Source organism: Vicugna pacos, chromosome 7 (genome assembly GCF_048564905.1).
Source record: "Vicugna pacos chromosome 7, VicPac4, whole genome shotgun sequence".
Taxonomy (NCBI): domain Eukaryota; kingdom Metazoa; phylum Chordata; class Mammalia; order Artiodactyla; family Camelidae; genus Vicugna; species Vicugna pacos.
Genome location: NC_132993.1, coordinates 40148218 through 40164943, shown reverse-complemented (window position 1 = coordinate 40164943; position 16726 = coordinate 40148218). Strand labels below are relative to the sequence as shown.

The window sequence follows — 16726 nt, the reverse complement described above, 5'->3', positions numbered from 1 at the left end:
GATTATGCTGTAATGAAACTAGAGCTTGTATCCCTAATTACAATCAATGAATCAAGAACTTAATGAGTGCATGCACTGGAGGGACACGAAGAGGATTAAACATTGCCCCTGCTCACATGGAGAATACTATCTAATCAAATCCTTAACTTAAATAGCAATTTATGGCCTAAATAAGATTCTGAATATAACATAGTATCTAGACAGTGAAAATGTGTTGACAGCTATGTGATTGAAATAATAGAGCTGTGACTTCAGAGTGGCATGACGTCACTATAGACTAGACTTCATGTAAGAGGTGGCTTTGAAGTACACATGAATTTGAGATGGTAAAGAACAGAAATGAGGACTCTCAAGTAGGCAGAACAATGCAAGACACAAAGGTGGGTGGGTAGGCAGTAAACAGGTTCAACCAGGGATGCATTTCTGTAGAGCAGAGGCTGCCAAACTTTGCTTTTCAGAGAAATCTCAGGAGCTGGGGCAGGGGTTGGGGTGTCTGGGTTTTTGGCCCTCCACATCTATCTTCACAAAGGTAAGAAACAATTTCACATGTATGCTGGCTCCTAAGATATCATTTGAACAAAGTGTACTGATGCTTCAAAAAAAAGTCAGTGAGAACCCCTGATATAATGAAATAAGTCATTGGATTGGAAAAGTGGACTAGACAGCCCATCCATAAGGCCTCGGGTACCAACTAAGGGGAAAAATTTGAGGACTGGCTTTGTCCATTTATAACCATTAGCTCTGTGCCCATGGGCAAGTGACACGACTTTGCTGATTCTGTTTCCAGTAAAATAAGAATTATAGGAATTATTACCTCATGGTAAGATCCTAGAACTAAATAAAGTGAATATGTGAAAAGTGTTTTGTAATTCTAAAGTTCTATATGATGTCAGCAGTTGTTTTTACTTTTGATATAAAAGACATAGACAAATAAAAAATTAAACACATTTTATCATTGATAAGATAGAAAATGAGACCCATGAAAAATGTTACTCCAAGGGATTGGTGTGCTGGAGTAAGGAAATATGAGAAATATTTAATATCATTTATTTCTACAAAATGCTTTTCATATTCATGCTCATTTAGCCAAAAAAGACTCAGAGAGTTTATTCACAAGAAGCTGCAGGAATGTCCTAAACAGTGCTGGCAGGAGGGGCAGTGTTTTGGAGAGTGTTTTATTATAGACGTGTTAAGTTTTAGAGGACAATGGGATGGATATCCAAGGTAAGACGTTTGGTGGGCTGAAGTGCAGATCTGGTAGTTTTCATGTACCGGGCACAGAAGGAGGAGAAATGGGTCTGCAAGACAAGGAGGAGGTGCAGAGGGCTGGGTGCTGAGGAAAGGTGAGAGGAGAAAGAGCTGTAAGGAGACAGAGAAAAGCTAACAAAGTGTGAGGAAACCCACAATAGCTCGGGAGGGCAGGGGCAGCCAGAGAGAGCAAAGGGAATATGGACTGAGTAACAAGTCGTTGGAGAGCAGTATACCGTGTTACTTCTTACGCTCCTTATTTTACCGGAAACTGAGAATCTGCAAAGTCGTGTTACTTGTCCAGGGGCACAAAGCTAGTAGATGTAACTAGACAGGTTGGGCCCTCAGACTTACACCCTTGGGTGATCTTCCACATCTCCTTAGTTGGCACCCAGCGCCTTGTACAATGAGATCTCTGGTCCACTTTTCCAGCCTCAAATCCCAATTCTTTTTATCAGTGTCTTTTACACACTTTTCCCTTTTTTATTATTTATCTATTCTTCACCTCCCTCCCGTGAACCCAGGACTCTGCCGCCTTCCTCGCCACGTGGCCTGAGGACGCCCAATGGGCTGGCGGAGCCGCACCCCTTCCTCCCGCCGCTGCCCCTCCCCGGGGGCCCCTCGGAAGCGCGCATGCGTGCGGGGCGGGGCTCTGGCTGCTGGGCTCGCCGCCGCTTCCTCACGGCCGGCGGAGAGCTCTTTTTTCTTTTTAAACATCAGTATGCTTTGTTCAAATGATAGCTTAGGAATAAATATTAAAACATACGCGACCTCAGATGGCAGAGGTGGAGGAAGGACTACAGCAGACCCAAAAGCAGGTGCCAGAAGAAGGTGAGACATTCCGAGTCAGGTGCTTACTGAAGAACTCTGACTAGGAAGGGAAGAGAGCCGGAGTCTCGGTGGGGGCTTTAGAAGGAAGAAAGGTGCTTTGTTGTTGTTTTGTTGTGGTTTCTCCAATTTGGGAAGAAAATCTCATATACATTGCCGGGTCTCTGCCTCATGGTATATTAAAGCATTGTTCTATTTAGTTTGTTATAGCAAATATATTTAGGATGAAAGGATCCTCCCCTTCCTATGCTCCAGGTATATCGCTGCTCATAGGAAGAACCTGAACCTTGTCCCAATTTGATTTCCATTGGGAACCTGATTAAGAAATAGAGTTGCCGTTAGAAAGGGGGGACACCCTCACTAAGAGGGAATGTCTCAGATGCATTGAAGACAACTCAATAACAGGTCCAAGGAGAGACAAGATGCGGCAGCTTTGAGTGTAGCATGAGGTGATGCTTGAACCGACCCTGACCCAGCTCCCTGGGTGGTTGAGTGCCCTGGGACCAAGAGGACTGGGTGGTTAAAGCAAGAGACCCTTATCAGGAGCTCAAGCACTCTACCTTCTCTTCATAAGAACATGTTTTCCCTTAGAAGCCAGAGACTCAGAGTCAGGAGATGAGAGAAAGCATTTTCAAGGGAGAGCACAGATGCCCTGAAGTCATTTGATGGAGGTTAGAGGTGGTGGCCAGGGGAGCTACTGGAGTACAGAATTAGCCACAAGATGCTTCATAGGAGGTGGCATCAGCATGGACAACCTGAATATGGGGACATGACTGAGAAAAGGCACAGATAGCATGAGGAATGGTAGATGAAACCCTCTCCTTTCATGCCTTCAAAACACAGAGAGCGAGAGGCCTGAAATCATGCACTTTGCCAGGGGAGGAAGGAGGACTGGACTTAAGAACAAACCTACTTAGAATCTACAGGCTGAAGGAGCATAAGAGACCATTTGGTAACATGAATGTATGTAATCAAAGAGGAAAGAGATAGTAGAAACAGAAAAAAGTAGAAACAGAAAATAAAAAAGAATACTTGGGGAAAGTATAAGATCTCAGGGAGGAGAAGAAGGAAGTGGACAGCAGAGTTAAAGGCATTGGTCTTGGGAAGAGGAAAGCAAACCTGGTCACACACAGCTGGGAGGTTATGGGGCTCACTGTACTAAAAAGAAAATATGTTAAGACAGTCTCTTACCTGGCAGACTGAACTCTCTAGGTAAGGCAAGTGATGCCACAAGTGTCATATTGGAGGCCAGGGGCAGTGCAGTGTGGAGAGATCAGTGTGATTCAAGACAGTCCCTCAAGGGACATTGAAGGATGGATGTACTGCAGCAGTGGTCCGGGAGAAGTTTGATATGCAGGGTATCTCATTAGCAACAGATGGAAGACATGTCCTGGAACAATGTTTCCCTTCTGAACTGTCAAGAGGATTTTTAAAACAATTAAAAGCTGTATTGAACACCTATGATGTGCAAGGCAGAGTGCTGAGGTACTCCACACAGTGTATAAAATGAGGTCCAAGCTCTTGAGGTTTCAGATTTTAGAAGGGGAGGCAGGGTAGAGACTGCTGGGTACCTCACCAACATCCATTTTCTCCTTCTTATTTACAGGACCTGACTTTATTCCAGGCGGCAATATACTCTGATAAGAAGGATATATTTCCCAGCTGCTCCTAAATCTGGAGGTGGTCAGTGAGTTGTAAGTAGAAGTCATTGAGTGGGACTTTCATAAATATTTTCTAAAGGGGTCTGATCAGGTGGGTGGGACATCCTTTTGCCATCCCCTTTCCTTCTTCTTAATTGGAATGAGGGTACAATGGCTGGAACTCCAGCAGCCATATTGGGCCATAAGGTGAATTTGAGACTGGAAGCCCCATACTAAGGTTAGTGGAGTAGAAAGGTAGAAGGAACCTAGGCCTCTGGTGCCCCCGTGCAACCATACAAGTCCTTCATTGCCTACCACTTCTTTTATATGAGAGACAAATGCATCTTTATTTTGTTGAGACCACTTACATAGAATAAATAAATATATACTAATCCTGATAAAGTAGAAAAGACAAGCTTTCAAGAAGTTAAATATAAGATTCACATAAATCAGCTCAAAAGAAGAGATGCCTAATTAGTTTGAAAGACAGTAATTATTAAAAGAGTTCAGAAAAGAGAAAGACCTCTCATCCTCTCGTGCTGGGAGGTGAGGGAAGCATGAGGTCAGGAAGAGAGCAAGGAACGAAGGTATCCTGACTTCAGGCCTTCTGGGTGCTGTATGCTATCTCACTGAGACAGTAATAAGAGGTTATCGGTGAGGCAGGATCTTGACCCAGATCTGTCTGACTTCAACATTTCCTGATCCTAAACTATCCTCTCTATACTAAACTATTCCCCCTTCCATTGGAGTGATACCTTAAAAGGTAGGAGTCTGCAGTGCATGGCATCTGTGATGTTGGTATATGAATGAATAATTCATAAGATTTTTCAGGATTGCAGTCAATGGGGAACAGGGAGGACCCTGCTGGGGAAGAGAACTGACACTATGCCCTCGATGAGTGTAAAGGGGACCAGCTGGGTGATTCCCATGCCGGGGTCATCCGTGGGATCCAAAGGATGATTCAGCCACAAAGATCAGTGCCACACACCCTACTCACACACAACACTGCAGTATCTTGGGTTCCCTCAGTCAACTGAAGGAGAAAGCACACATCAGATTTGTGCATCCAGATTATGGAAGAAATTTCATTATCTCTGGGGTCTGTGCCCTAAAATCCCTCTCTTGCTCGAATTCCTTATGAACAAAGCTCTGAGATGAGACGCCGCTTCTGAGCTTCTGAACGTTCGCTTCTTCCCCCAGACATTCAGCCAGCTGCTTTTCTTCGTAGCTCTCCCATATTGCCAGAAAGGAGACGGGAGAGTGCATCTCCTGTTGCAATCCCTAGTTCCAACCTGAGCTGTGACCCTAGAAAGATTTTGTGGTTTTCAAAGCCTGTCTGGGCCAACAAGACACTGAACAGGCGCTATGCGGGTCACCTTGGACCAAGGGTTGAGGGACGCCGCACCCATTCTTCTAATGACTAAACAGAACTGCCTTAAATTGCTATTTTGTTTTGTTTTTGTTTTTTAAGCAAAACATTCCTCTAGTTCCAGATGCTTCCTCACTTTCGTGCTCTTTACTGAGGGTGAGCAGTGATTAGACTTTAGCGTCTGAGGGGCCTTAGAAAGGCCGGGCAATCCTGGACACAGTCCCAGGGAGGGAAGGTGTACTGCGTGAAAGCGAGGAAGCAGCCGCGAGCCACTCCCGTGTCCGCGACAGACGGGGGTCAGGCGGCTCCCTGCCTTAGGCAAACTTCTCTCCATCCCTGGAGGGCACACTTCCAACTCTTTCCCCGACTCCTTTGCCCTTGCCCGCATAGAGTTTGAAGAGGCAGGCGCTAACACAGGCTTTCTAAGCGTGTCCAAGGCCCGCCGAGTTCCGCACCGGCACCCGCTGGCCCCCTTGCCCCTCGGAGCGCGGCGGGCGTGCGCCCCGCAGGCCCGGGCGCTAAACGAGGTGGGGAGCTGAGGGACCGGGGACCCCGCGCGTCTCGGCCTCGGCCAAGAAGCCCCGCCAGCCGCGGAGGAGCAGGACGGGGCAGCTCGTAGCCGGACTTGAGCAAACTGGCGCTGCTGCCGCCACGCGTCCCTCATCGTGGCAGACGACGCGGGTGAAGGGGAGACCCCTTTTCCGTCCCTCGGGGCCTGGCCACCAAGAGGTCGCCTCCTCCCCGGTTCGGGGCAGCGTATGCGGGGCCCGCCCGCTCCCCGGGCGGCGCAGCCGTTTCTCAGGCGGGCAAGACCGGCGCGGAAGCCACGGCCCCCGAGCCCCAGGGCGCCCACTGCGGGCCGGACCCGGGCAGTGCAGCCTGGGTCCCGGCGCCCCGTGACTGCAGGCGACGGGAAGCCGCCTCCACCTCCTCCCCGCGCCTCCCGCGAGGCGCAGTCGGGCTTGCGCCGGCTCAGGAGGTGCCCGCGGGGCGCACAAGTGGGCGCAGCCGAGGAGCGCGGACCCCCTGCCCCGGCCCGCCAGATCCGCGCCGTCCCGTCACCCTTGGACCGGTTTCTACTGGCCTCACCGGCCTTCGCAGCTGTCCCCCTCCTCCCCCGGGAGGCAACCTGCGCGCCAGGGCATCTGGAGGGAGGTCACTGCCACTACCTTGATTTTTATTTTAAAAGGGGCTCGGTTCTGCTTAAGAGGGTGAGCTCCCCAGCGCTATTCAAGTAGGTTTTGGGTGGCCTTTCAGCAGGAAACTTATAATCACACAGAATTTAGCTTCTAATCGGCCAGACTTATTTAAACGGCGCAGAGTAAAACCTTCCATTTTTAACATCCACTCTGGTGTTTGCTGGAAATTTGCCACCGAATTTCGGCTCGAGCTGAAGGTTACCAGGATTTATCATTGTTTCCCCAGGATGTTTAACCCTCATGGGCACCTCTTCTTTCATTTAAGATACTTAAAAAAAAAAAAATCTTGTAAGCGCTTTGGCCATTTTGTTTAAGAAATTTGTTTTATCTCGTCCGGTTTTGAAATCCAGGAATATTTCTGAAATCGGGAGGAGGGGGTGTTGGAGACAAAAAGCAGCTGTGTACCAGGAAATAATAAGTATCATGCAAAAATATCACAGCTAATAGGATGTCCTTTACGAGTGGAAATATCTATGTTTAATTGCTTTAAAAATGTGGGTGGAAAAACACAGTTGTACATTGTGATAACAAACCTGTACAGATCATTTCTGAACAATACAAAACAAGTGCTGAAATTTTTTTCTTTAGGATTGAAATAATTGTTCCAAAATTATGACACCACCTACCCAAATATCGTGTTGCCCCCATCTGCAGATCCTTAAAGAGGAATAGTTACCAACTGAATGCATTTAGATTCGTCCTTAATAAAAAGAAAATTGCATAGCTTTTTATACTGTTGTATATCCTCAAATGCATCTTCCAGTATCACTGTCAGCTTAGTGTTATTCTCGATATTAAATGTTCAGTTTTTCAGAGATACATAATATAGAATTCCTAATAATTATAAACACATTATTTTATTCATCTGATTTTAATAACATGCATTTTTATAATTACTGTACAACTGAAATAGACATTGAGTTATGCTGTGTGCCTGTCTTTATTCAACAGTCTATTCTTAGACACCTTGTTCAAACAAATTAAGTGAATTTAAAGAAAATAAAACATGAAAAAAAAATCCTTCCAGTAGAAACAGAATCACAGTGCTTTACAGACAAAAGGAAAGGAAAAGAAGTTCTCATACAAAAAGAGATTTATTATTACATAGAAAATTCTCACAATAGTTGAAACACACTCCAGAAACTAGTAAACACCTTAGATAGAGTTGTGCCAATTACTCAGCCCACAAGCATCTGCTTTGTCTTAATTAGACGGGGGAGGTGAATGACCACTGTTTATTTTCATTTTCCTCATTAATTATGAAAAACTGCATTTAATTCATCTTGCATGGTGAGAGATTGGCTGCGCAGATGTAAGTCGTAAGGGAAGTGGCTGTCGGTGGGCAACCTGAACATGGCACCCTGCCCAAGGGGACCCCTGGGTGGCACTGCACAGTAATGCATGCCGTAATTGTAATTTTTGCCATAGTCCAAGGTTTCTTCTTGCTTCAGGGAAAATATCCCATTATAGTTAATTGGGGGAGGACTTAAGGGACCTTCAAACTGAGGGCTGGCACACTCAGGGGAGGTGCTCTCATAGAAGGATTCATATGCACTGCAATAATTGTAGGGTTTCATGGACTTGGAATTATCAAGAGTTCCATGCCCTGGGGGAGTGGTGAGCTCAGGGCTGTGGTAGGGTGGGTAGAAGGTAGAGTAGGGTGACCTTGTGTGGTGCGCAGCCTCCCCACCCTGACCCATCAGGAAACTCCTGGCATTGAGCTGCAAGCAGCCTGCCACCAAGTTTGTAGTTGGCTGGGAAAGACCTTTGCATAAGTTTTGGACGAAAGTGAGCAGATCAGGTCTCTTGCCGATTCTCAGGATTTCAGAAAGTGCCCAGATGTAGTTTTTGGCCAGTCGTAAAGTTTCTATTTTGGACAGTTTTTGGGTTTTAGAATAACAGGGGACCACTTTTCTTAAATTGTCCAGAGCGTCGTTGAGGCCGTGCATCCTGTTCCTCTCGCGCGCGTTAGCTTCCTGTCTCCTGAACTTGACCCTCTCCAGTCGGAGCTTGGTCGTCTTTTTTTTCCTAAGACCCCTCCTTCTGGGCAACCCATTTTCATCTTCCTCTTCCCTGTCTTCCTCCTCTTCTTCTTTCTCAGTCTCTTCTCCAGGGGCCCTTTTGATGCTCTTTCCTCGAAGGACAATCTGTTTGGAAAAGCTTTCTGGTTTCTTAATTTGCTTCTGGTCCTCGCATTCTCTAGAAAACTTTCTGCACATCTGGGATTCTGGCATTACAACAGACTCATCAAACGGTAGTGTTAACATGGTTCTCTAATCTTAAATTACCTGAAAAAATGCCAGCACAATATTTAAAGTGTTTTCATATTTCAAGTTTATACACTTAAAACATATTTAATGACTTAATCATAAGAATACAAAAACATGAGAAAAAGACTGATTCCAGGACTAATTTTTTTACATTAAATAAAAATTTTGAGTTTGTGCAGACTAGTAATTATAAAAACATTGACACATGCAATAGGATTAATTTATACAGGCAAATTATCAAAAGAAAAGAAAATATGAAGCATTTATTGTAGTACCACCAACATCTCCATTTTCTCTTTGACTTTAAACTGGTTTTTAATACACAAAAAGGACTGTGGAATTTAAGCAAATGCAAAACATGATATAGCAATGCAGAATTTCATTAATTCCAGTTCCCCTGAGTGCAAAATGAGAAGAGACACCAGTTTTTAAAATTAAAGTGCTCTCTCTCCATTAGCTGACAAATTTGTGGAGGTTTATTTTTTAGAAAGAAAATAAGCCTTAACTTTATTTGCTGTGCTGCATAACTGAATTTAGATAAGTGGCTGTTGGAATCTACACATTTAAAGAAAAGATTAATCAGAGCCAATTTAAAAACTGATTTATTTCTGATCAGTAAAGAAATATGTAAAAGAGCACTATTTTTCCAACCCTCACCTAAAAAAGGAGGGGGGAGGATTAGGCTAATTTGGAATAAACTCTATAAATAAATTTTAAAGAATCACTGGCATTTTTTTTTTAAATCAAAGAAAATGTTGAGACTGCTTTTACAGTTTAAAATTTTCTAAATGTAATTGTCTGTTTACTGCTGTTTGAATCATCCTGGACAAAAAACACTCTCGTAGTGTTTTTGTTCTTTGAGCCACGGAAGTCTCCCTCTAGCTAATATCTGACAGGAACGGTCCAAGGATTCTGACTGCAATTGTGCACGTGTGTTCAGAATCCCGAATGAAAGGGGAAAATAATTTGTGTTTCAAATGCAATTTTGGCTTTCGTTTGGTGAAGCAGCAAGTATTTTCATCTAAAGTCTTCAAACAAATAGGCACATTAAAACCGAGACTTTTTAATTTAACAATCTCCAGCTTCTTCACATACACACACACACACACACACACACACACACACACACAACTCTTAGTAACGTCCACATACTTGCAGTGTTACAAAATAGCAGTGAAAGTATGTGACAATTACATCATAAGAATGAAATATGATAAGAAGTTATAGATGACAAAGAGCATATCAATACTATAAGACAGCGACACTGTATCTTTAAATACTTGCATGCAAAGCCAGCATCAATTGAAGTATATCTTTATTTATATTACCTTAGGTTTTAATTTCATTCAATAATCAGTTTTCATTTTGGATCTTCCAAATCTTTTCAGGCTGAGTGTCGCATCGTCTCCTGGAGTCTCTAGATCTGTGTATATCTGCACTATCTCATTGATCTCTAAAAAGTGACATTGATGCCAACTGCCAGAGCTGGTACCCATGCCATCTGCTAGTGACGTCACAGGGCAGAGAGAACCATGTGATCCTCTCTCTTGGGACCTTCATTCTGCACTGATCATCTGGCATCCCTGTAAGTGGGTACCAGCATTCATGCATCAACACAGAAGGTTAGACTGATAGGAAAAAAAGCTGCACCAGCCTCTCACATACAGTAGGTGCGTTTCTCCTCGAGCTGCTTCGGCTTCACTGGCAGTCTGTAGAAATTGCTGTGTTAGTGTTCAGTTTCGCCCTGCCAACGGAGCAACTATTAGGTAGTCGTTAATATTCCGTTCATTCACAAGGTGGGCTTTTGTGTGAGCGAGAGGTTTTTTGTGGTGGTGGTTGTTGATGATGTTTTGTAAAAATCACCATCCCAGTTGTGCACCTGGGTACCCAGGGAAGGAAAGCCGTGGAAAGGAGCTGAAATCAGGAAAATGGTCTTGAGATGCTTAACCAAACTAAGATTTGTGTAAGCGAACGGGGATCAACAAAGGTCTTGTTTGTTTCATGGCATGTAACTCACGGGTGTGTGTCTGTGTGTTCTCTTATTAACATGTAAGACTTCTGCGCTTCCTAAGAATTTGGAATAAAAGAACAGTTTCTCCATCTGGGGTCTGTGAAAGACATCCTCAGATGCTCCCCTTTCGACACTTGCTGGTATCTTTCAGCAACTTTTCAGAGAGATTCTTTGTGTATGTGTATAAAATGCAGACAAATTGTTAAGTCCACCGTGAAAGGTTTCAAACTACATTCTTGTGTCCTTTACCAAAAGTCACAACTTCACTCTCTTATTGTCCCTCTCTTTATAGCCTTAACTGACTTGTTCTTCTTCATTTCATTTCATACACAATAAACACGAAAATGATCACTTAGGTTTTTGTTTTTCTCTCCCTGGCATTCTGCTGAGTATTTTAACCAAAGATTAGCTTTCCTGTTTTTTCCTTTTGAGCTTTCAAATTTTTTTCTTTCTCCTAAAAACCATCCCATCACATTTTTCCCCCTCTAGACCAACATCAGTTTAAGTATCTTCTCATCCTTATATCATGTCCAGTTGTTTTTCTCTGTCAGATTTATTTCATATTTACCCCCCTACCCACTTTTCCTTTTTGGTTTCTTAACAAAAGCAGGCTAGAAAACAGTTTAGCAAAGCTGGCAAAACCTTGCAGATAAAACGAACTGTGAAGCAAGGGGCAAACCTCATCTTCTCCTTTTCTCTACTCTCCTGTCACTATCACACCCCCCCCTAAAAATAAAGGACATTTTATTTCAGGATTGCCTGTCACCAAAGTAAAAAGTGCACTTAAAAAAAAAACTAAAAGTTTAAAAATAGACAAACACAACCTTTGTTGTTTGAAAACTGAGTAATCTGTTTCTATAAAGTGAGACAGTATGCTTTTGGTATTAAAGTAATCCCTGGCAGAGTTGTAACTGTTGAATCTGTGTTAGCATTCCCCTTATAAATCCCAGTTTTGAAAGGTTTAAAATTCTGCTGCTTTAATGCACTTTGTTTCCAAATTGGCATCGGGGGCCTCAAACTAAATGCAGTTTTCCTCTTGTCATGTCTGATTCCTGTCCCTGCTTAAAGTTACCTGACTTTGCCTGAACAGTTCTTGAAAAGATAGGGAAGTTGACAAAAAAGAGAGTCATCCTAGTTAAAGGAGGACAGTTTTTTTCTCTCAATGGTCTGGTAAAAAAAAAAATGCAAATTTAAAATAAAAATAAGGCTATAAACTCATGACTTAAAATAGGTAGGTGTGTTAGCCTAGCTCATGTTTTTTAAAAATCAGACACACCAAAGGCATTTCACAATGTGTTGTTTAAGGAGGCAGTCCTGGTAATGGGTGCACGGGGTATATTTCATATAGCTTTTGGTTCAAAAATGACACACACTTTTTATAACAGCACAGAGAATTTCTATAGGAAGACCAGTTGCGGAATTTTGTTTGTTCTCACATATGGTTTGCTTTGTCAATGTAAAGGAGCGTAAGTATCAGGGGCAATTGCACTGTATTCTAAACTTGCAAAGTCCCCAGAAGCCGCGTTGTATCACAGGCATTACAAACATAAGAATCAAAATCCAGGAAATAGATCACATGACGCATTAGTAGGAAATGATCACCAATGTAGCTCATCCCAAGGATAGATTTTATATTATATCTTTGCGACGTGCAGACAAATGAGAAACAGCTTTCGCATGAAAACATTTGGGGCTGTTCTATTCCTGCCTTTGAACGTGAAATAAAAACCTGTGCTGGTGGTGGTGATGTGGCGGTGGTGGGGAACAGAATCTGGGTTGAGGTTTTCTGAGTATTAATCTATTGTTTGAGTGTCTTAGTGTTTTGTTTTGTTTTTTTCAAAAAAAGGGGGAAACAGAAAGTTGTTATGTCAAGGTTTAACAAGGATTCAGTGTGTTTGTACAATAATCTTTCAAAAGAAATTTCGTGATGCATTTTCTGCTATAGCTCCAGATATGCAAATGCCTGTGCTGTTAATATGCATTCATCACATATACCATAACGGCTGTTCTGCTCTCTGCTAAGGAAGCATGTTAACACCAATACTCCAAACAGAAATACATTCTGAGTTGTAGACAAATACTCAGAGTGTAGGGAGTGTATTATCACCATTTCTATAACATATTTTCTCATTTCATGTTAGTCACTGCAGACCAAAGTTTATGTCTATAACTCGATTCAATATTAATTGAACTGATAGGATCTTTACTTCTGGGGCCATGACATTTTACAGTAGGTTTTTTTTTTTAAGTGCCCAGTGTCTGTCTGCCTGCCTCTGTCTTGCCTTCACTGGGTGGATGCTCATATTTCACTTATAAAAATGACCCGCAGAAAATTTAGATATAATTTGACTCAGTTGTACAGCAACAGAGGCTTAAAAGTCTAAATTAAGGCTCAAGTGTTGTTATTTTCAGGTCATCCAGTTGGTACCTGTGTCTTAGCAAATGGGAATTCTGTTGACTCTCTTTTTCACAATCCCCTCATTACTTAAGGGATCAGTTTGGAACCTGACAGGCATTTTCCTCAGCTCTCCAAGAGCTGAATGTAGTCAGCAGAATGTAGACCGGGGCAGAATCAGGCAGCTGAACCTCAGCACCAGAGTTTTTCTTGCAGAAATAGGGTGCTTCCTGTGATAGATTTTGGACAGAGTTTTTCTATTGCCTCTTTTTAAAGCTCTTAGACAAATGGCAGGGCATTCAGGGCAGCCTGGAAGCCTGTGAGCCTGCTGTGTTAATCCCTAGAGTTTTAACCCTATGTTCCCCACTGGCTTGAAAGACCCTTAAGGCTGAGCAGGCAAGAGTGTCCCACTTTGGCTTCGCTGAAGCCCTTCAGGTTTCACTGACACTATGTTAGTTATAAGGCAAAACACAAAGCAGCCTTATTCCCCTTGAAGCTTTAAATTATAAAAATATAATTTAAACATAGATCTCAAAATACTTTGTTTATATGTACATACATGGAATTACTCAGACTAAGCAGATCATGTGGAAATAAAGCAACATTTGGATCGTTTTTTAGATTTCCTGCAGGGTGAAGACTAGACTGAATTGTACTACTGTTAGGCAATAAGATGTGTCGTGTATGCCACCACAAAACACTGCAACATTCTTCTCCTTTAGCCTTTGCATAAAACAGCACTGTTGTCCTTTCCAGAAATACCTTTCATTATTTTCCTCCATCGAACATACACTTTATTTTACTAGCCAGACTGCATTCATTAAATTTATTTTCTAATTTGTTATTAAATAAAGTCATCTAAATCTGACAGTGAAAACTACTACCAGTGTGAGAAAACCAGTCTTTTTGGACTGAGGTATTGTACTCCTAGCCGTTAGTAAAGAAATGGCTTTATTAACTTTTGTGATCTTACAGTAAGAAAATATAGGTTCCCTTAGGCTTTTATAAATATTAACAATGACTTACTGTCCCTGAGCTCTATTTTTTATGTTACAGAATTCAAAATCATTGTTGTGTTCCAATAATATGCACTATAGTCATTATTTATCAACATAGAAAACGGAAGTACAGTTTGTCTTTTTCCTGTTACATTAATCCATTTTGTAAGATTGGACTGGGTTCTTTATGAAGAGATGCTCTTGCAAGTTTTATGTAGACTGCATCTTGAAAATCAAGATTTATGTTAGATGTTTGTATGATGACATACAGGCTCTCTTCATGCAGGGGATTCCTGGATGGATTTCAAGAGGATCTGGAGCTTCCGAAGATCATGTGCAAGTTTGGCATGTACGTACACATGTGCATTTTTGTAAAGAAAGGCCCTGTCAGATTCTAAAAAGTTAAGTATCACAGCAAGAATTTTGATGTCCTTCTAACCTTACTTTAAATCTGATCCTGCTGTTTAATAGCTATGTGTCATTCATTCATTCGTTCATTCATTTATTCATCCAGTCAACAAAGGTTTATTGAATATTTATTTTGGAGTAATTCTTGAGTCCTCTTTTTCACACCCTAAAACCAAATGTCTGCAAATCCTCACAGTTCTGTCTTAAAACGATATCCAGTATCCGACGGCTTCCTGGCAGTTCCACTACTCCTCCCCTGGCCCAGCTGCATCATCTCTCACCTGGCCTAAATGGCACCTGTGCTCTCACTCTTGGCTCCTTGCTTTCCGTACATCATCTTCAACTCAGCATCCGGAGGCATCTGGTTACAACATGAAGCAGATTGTATTCCTCTGCTCCGAAAACCCTTCAGCCGCTTCCCCTCTCCCTCAGTCAAAGCCAAATCCTTCCAGAGGTGCAGAGGCTCCCTCTGCCCTTCCTGATCTCACCGTCTGCCACTCTCCCCTCCACTGTTCCAGCTCCCACCCGCTGCCTGTTCCTCACACTCTCAGGCATGTTCCTACCTCAGGATCGTGGCACTTCCCCCTACCTGGAGTCACCTTCCTCATACCCCCATGGTTCATTCTCACATCCTTCAAGTCTCTGCTAAGTGTTCCCTGTCAGGGAGGTCCCCTTTGACCACCCTAGTTTATACTGTACCCCTACACCCATCTGTCCCTCCCCACCCACCTCCCACCAGTTTTGCTTTTCTCCATAGGAAGTATCACTTGCTAACACAACACGCTTACTTATGTATTGTGAGTATTAATCTACAGTTCTGGTGCCTTCTCATGAAAGGCAGTAAGTACATATTGTTGAATGAAGATGTTTGTTCCAGGCATCGAGTTAGTGATGGCTATTTGGTGGCGTGTAGCATAGCCGCAGCAAGGCTGTTGGAGAGTTTACAGTCTAGATGAGGGGACAGACAGTAAATAGGTAAGCACAGAGGGGTGAAATTTACATGTTGGTGGCTACAGAGAATCATGGGAAGAGCTACTTGATCAAAGTATCTGGGAAGCTTTTTCTGAGTCATCTTTTACGCTGAGACTTGAAGGCTGAACAGCAGAGGCAAGAGTGCATGTGAAATGTCTAATGTTCTCGGAAAACCAGAAGGATCTGAGCATAGTGGGAGTAAGGATCAGATCATATGAGATTGTGTATTGATAAGAGTTTGGAATTTATTTCACAGGAAGGCATTGGAGGGTTTCAGGCAATTTAAGGTCTGAAAAGATCATTCTGGCTGTTATGAAGATAAGGGTTGGAGAGAGGCAAAGAAGAAACAGGGAGAAAACTTACAAATCCTGTGAGAGTGGACAGAGCAAGAGGGGGCTGGCTGTGGCCTGGATTAAGGTGATGGTAATGGAAAAGGAGAGAGGTGGCCTGGAAATGTATTTTGAAGTTACAGCCAACAGAACGTACTGATGAGTGGGCACAGATTAGTTGTGGAAAATTTACTTAACCTCTGGTCCTGGTGATGAGGAACAGAACTCTTTCCTATGCAATCTGCTTAGTCTAAGTGCTTCATATACAGTTGACCTGTGAACAATGTAGGGTGACGGGTAGGGGTATCAACCCTCCTTGCAGTCAAAAATCCACATATAACTTACACGTGGCCCTCCAAACACACAGTTCCTTTGTATCCATGGTTTCGCATCTGAGGATTCAATCAACGGTGGATCATGTAGTACTCTATATTTACTATTGAAAAAAATCCATTTATAGGTGTACTCATGCAATTCCAACAGTGTTGTTCAAGGGTCAACTGTGCATTGTCTCATGGGATCCTTACAATAAAGTAGATGTGACTATTCCCATTGTAGATGCTGTGAAACTTCAGCTCAGAGAAGTTAATTAATTTACCCACTACTGCACACCTTCTAAGTGAGAGAATCATGATGTGGACCTAGGTCTGTCTGAATCCAAATTCTAGTTTCATAACAACTTAGACTTTATAGTGTAGACTATATAGTAACAGATTCCTGTTGAGGAAGTAAAACTAACAAACTTTATAGTAAACTGCAAAGAATTAAACGATCAAATGTCAATGAACTGCCAAGAATTGTTTCTAGTACAAAATAAATCCTGAATAAATAATAAATATTAGATGAAGTAGAGAAACTTAAACATGAATCTAGTCACAAAATGAGGAATTAGCCTATTAATGTATGTGGTGACTATACACTATTTTTTACTATACATTTGTCTTTTAGATCAATTTGCCCAGATGGGTAGGTCAGTAGACTGCCATATGTGACATAATCATATAACAGTGATTACAGCTGTCATGACAGTGAGCTTCTGTGTGTCTAGAAGAGTTGAGG

At 42.6% G+C, this 16726-nt stretch overlaps 1 protein-coding gene and 1 long non-coding RNA gene across 2 annotated transcripts; one reads left to right on the top strand and one right to left on the bottom strand.

Moving 5' to 3' along the window:
- The first annotated feature begins 341 nt into the window (after nucleotides 1-341).
- Nucleotides 342-14307, top strand: LOC140697557 (uncharacterized). Its single transcript, XR_012074706.1, has 3 exons — nucleotides 342-380; nucleotides 3683-3770; nucleotides 14245-14307. It is a non-coding gene; the product is annotated as an uncharacterized lncRNA (long non-coding RNA).
- NEUROD6 (neuronal differentiation 6) lies at nucleotides 6736-8572 on the bottom strand. Its single transcript, XM_031674337.2, has one exon. The coding sequence runs from the start codon at nucleotides 8549-8551 to the stop codon at nucleotides 7538-7540; it is 1014 nt and encodes a 337-aa protein (XP_031530197.1). The 5' UTR covers nucleotides 8552-8572; the 3' UTR covers nucleotides 6736-7537.
- Nucleotides 14308-16726: the final 2419 nt, after the last annotated feature.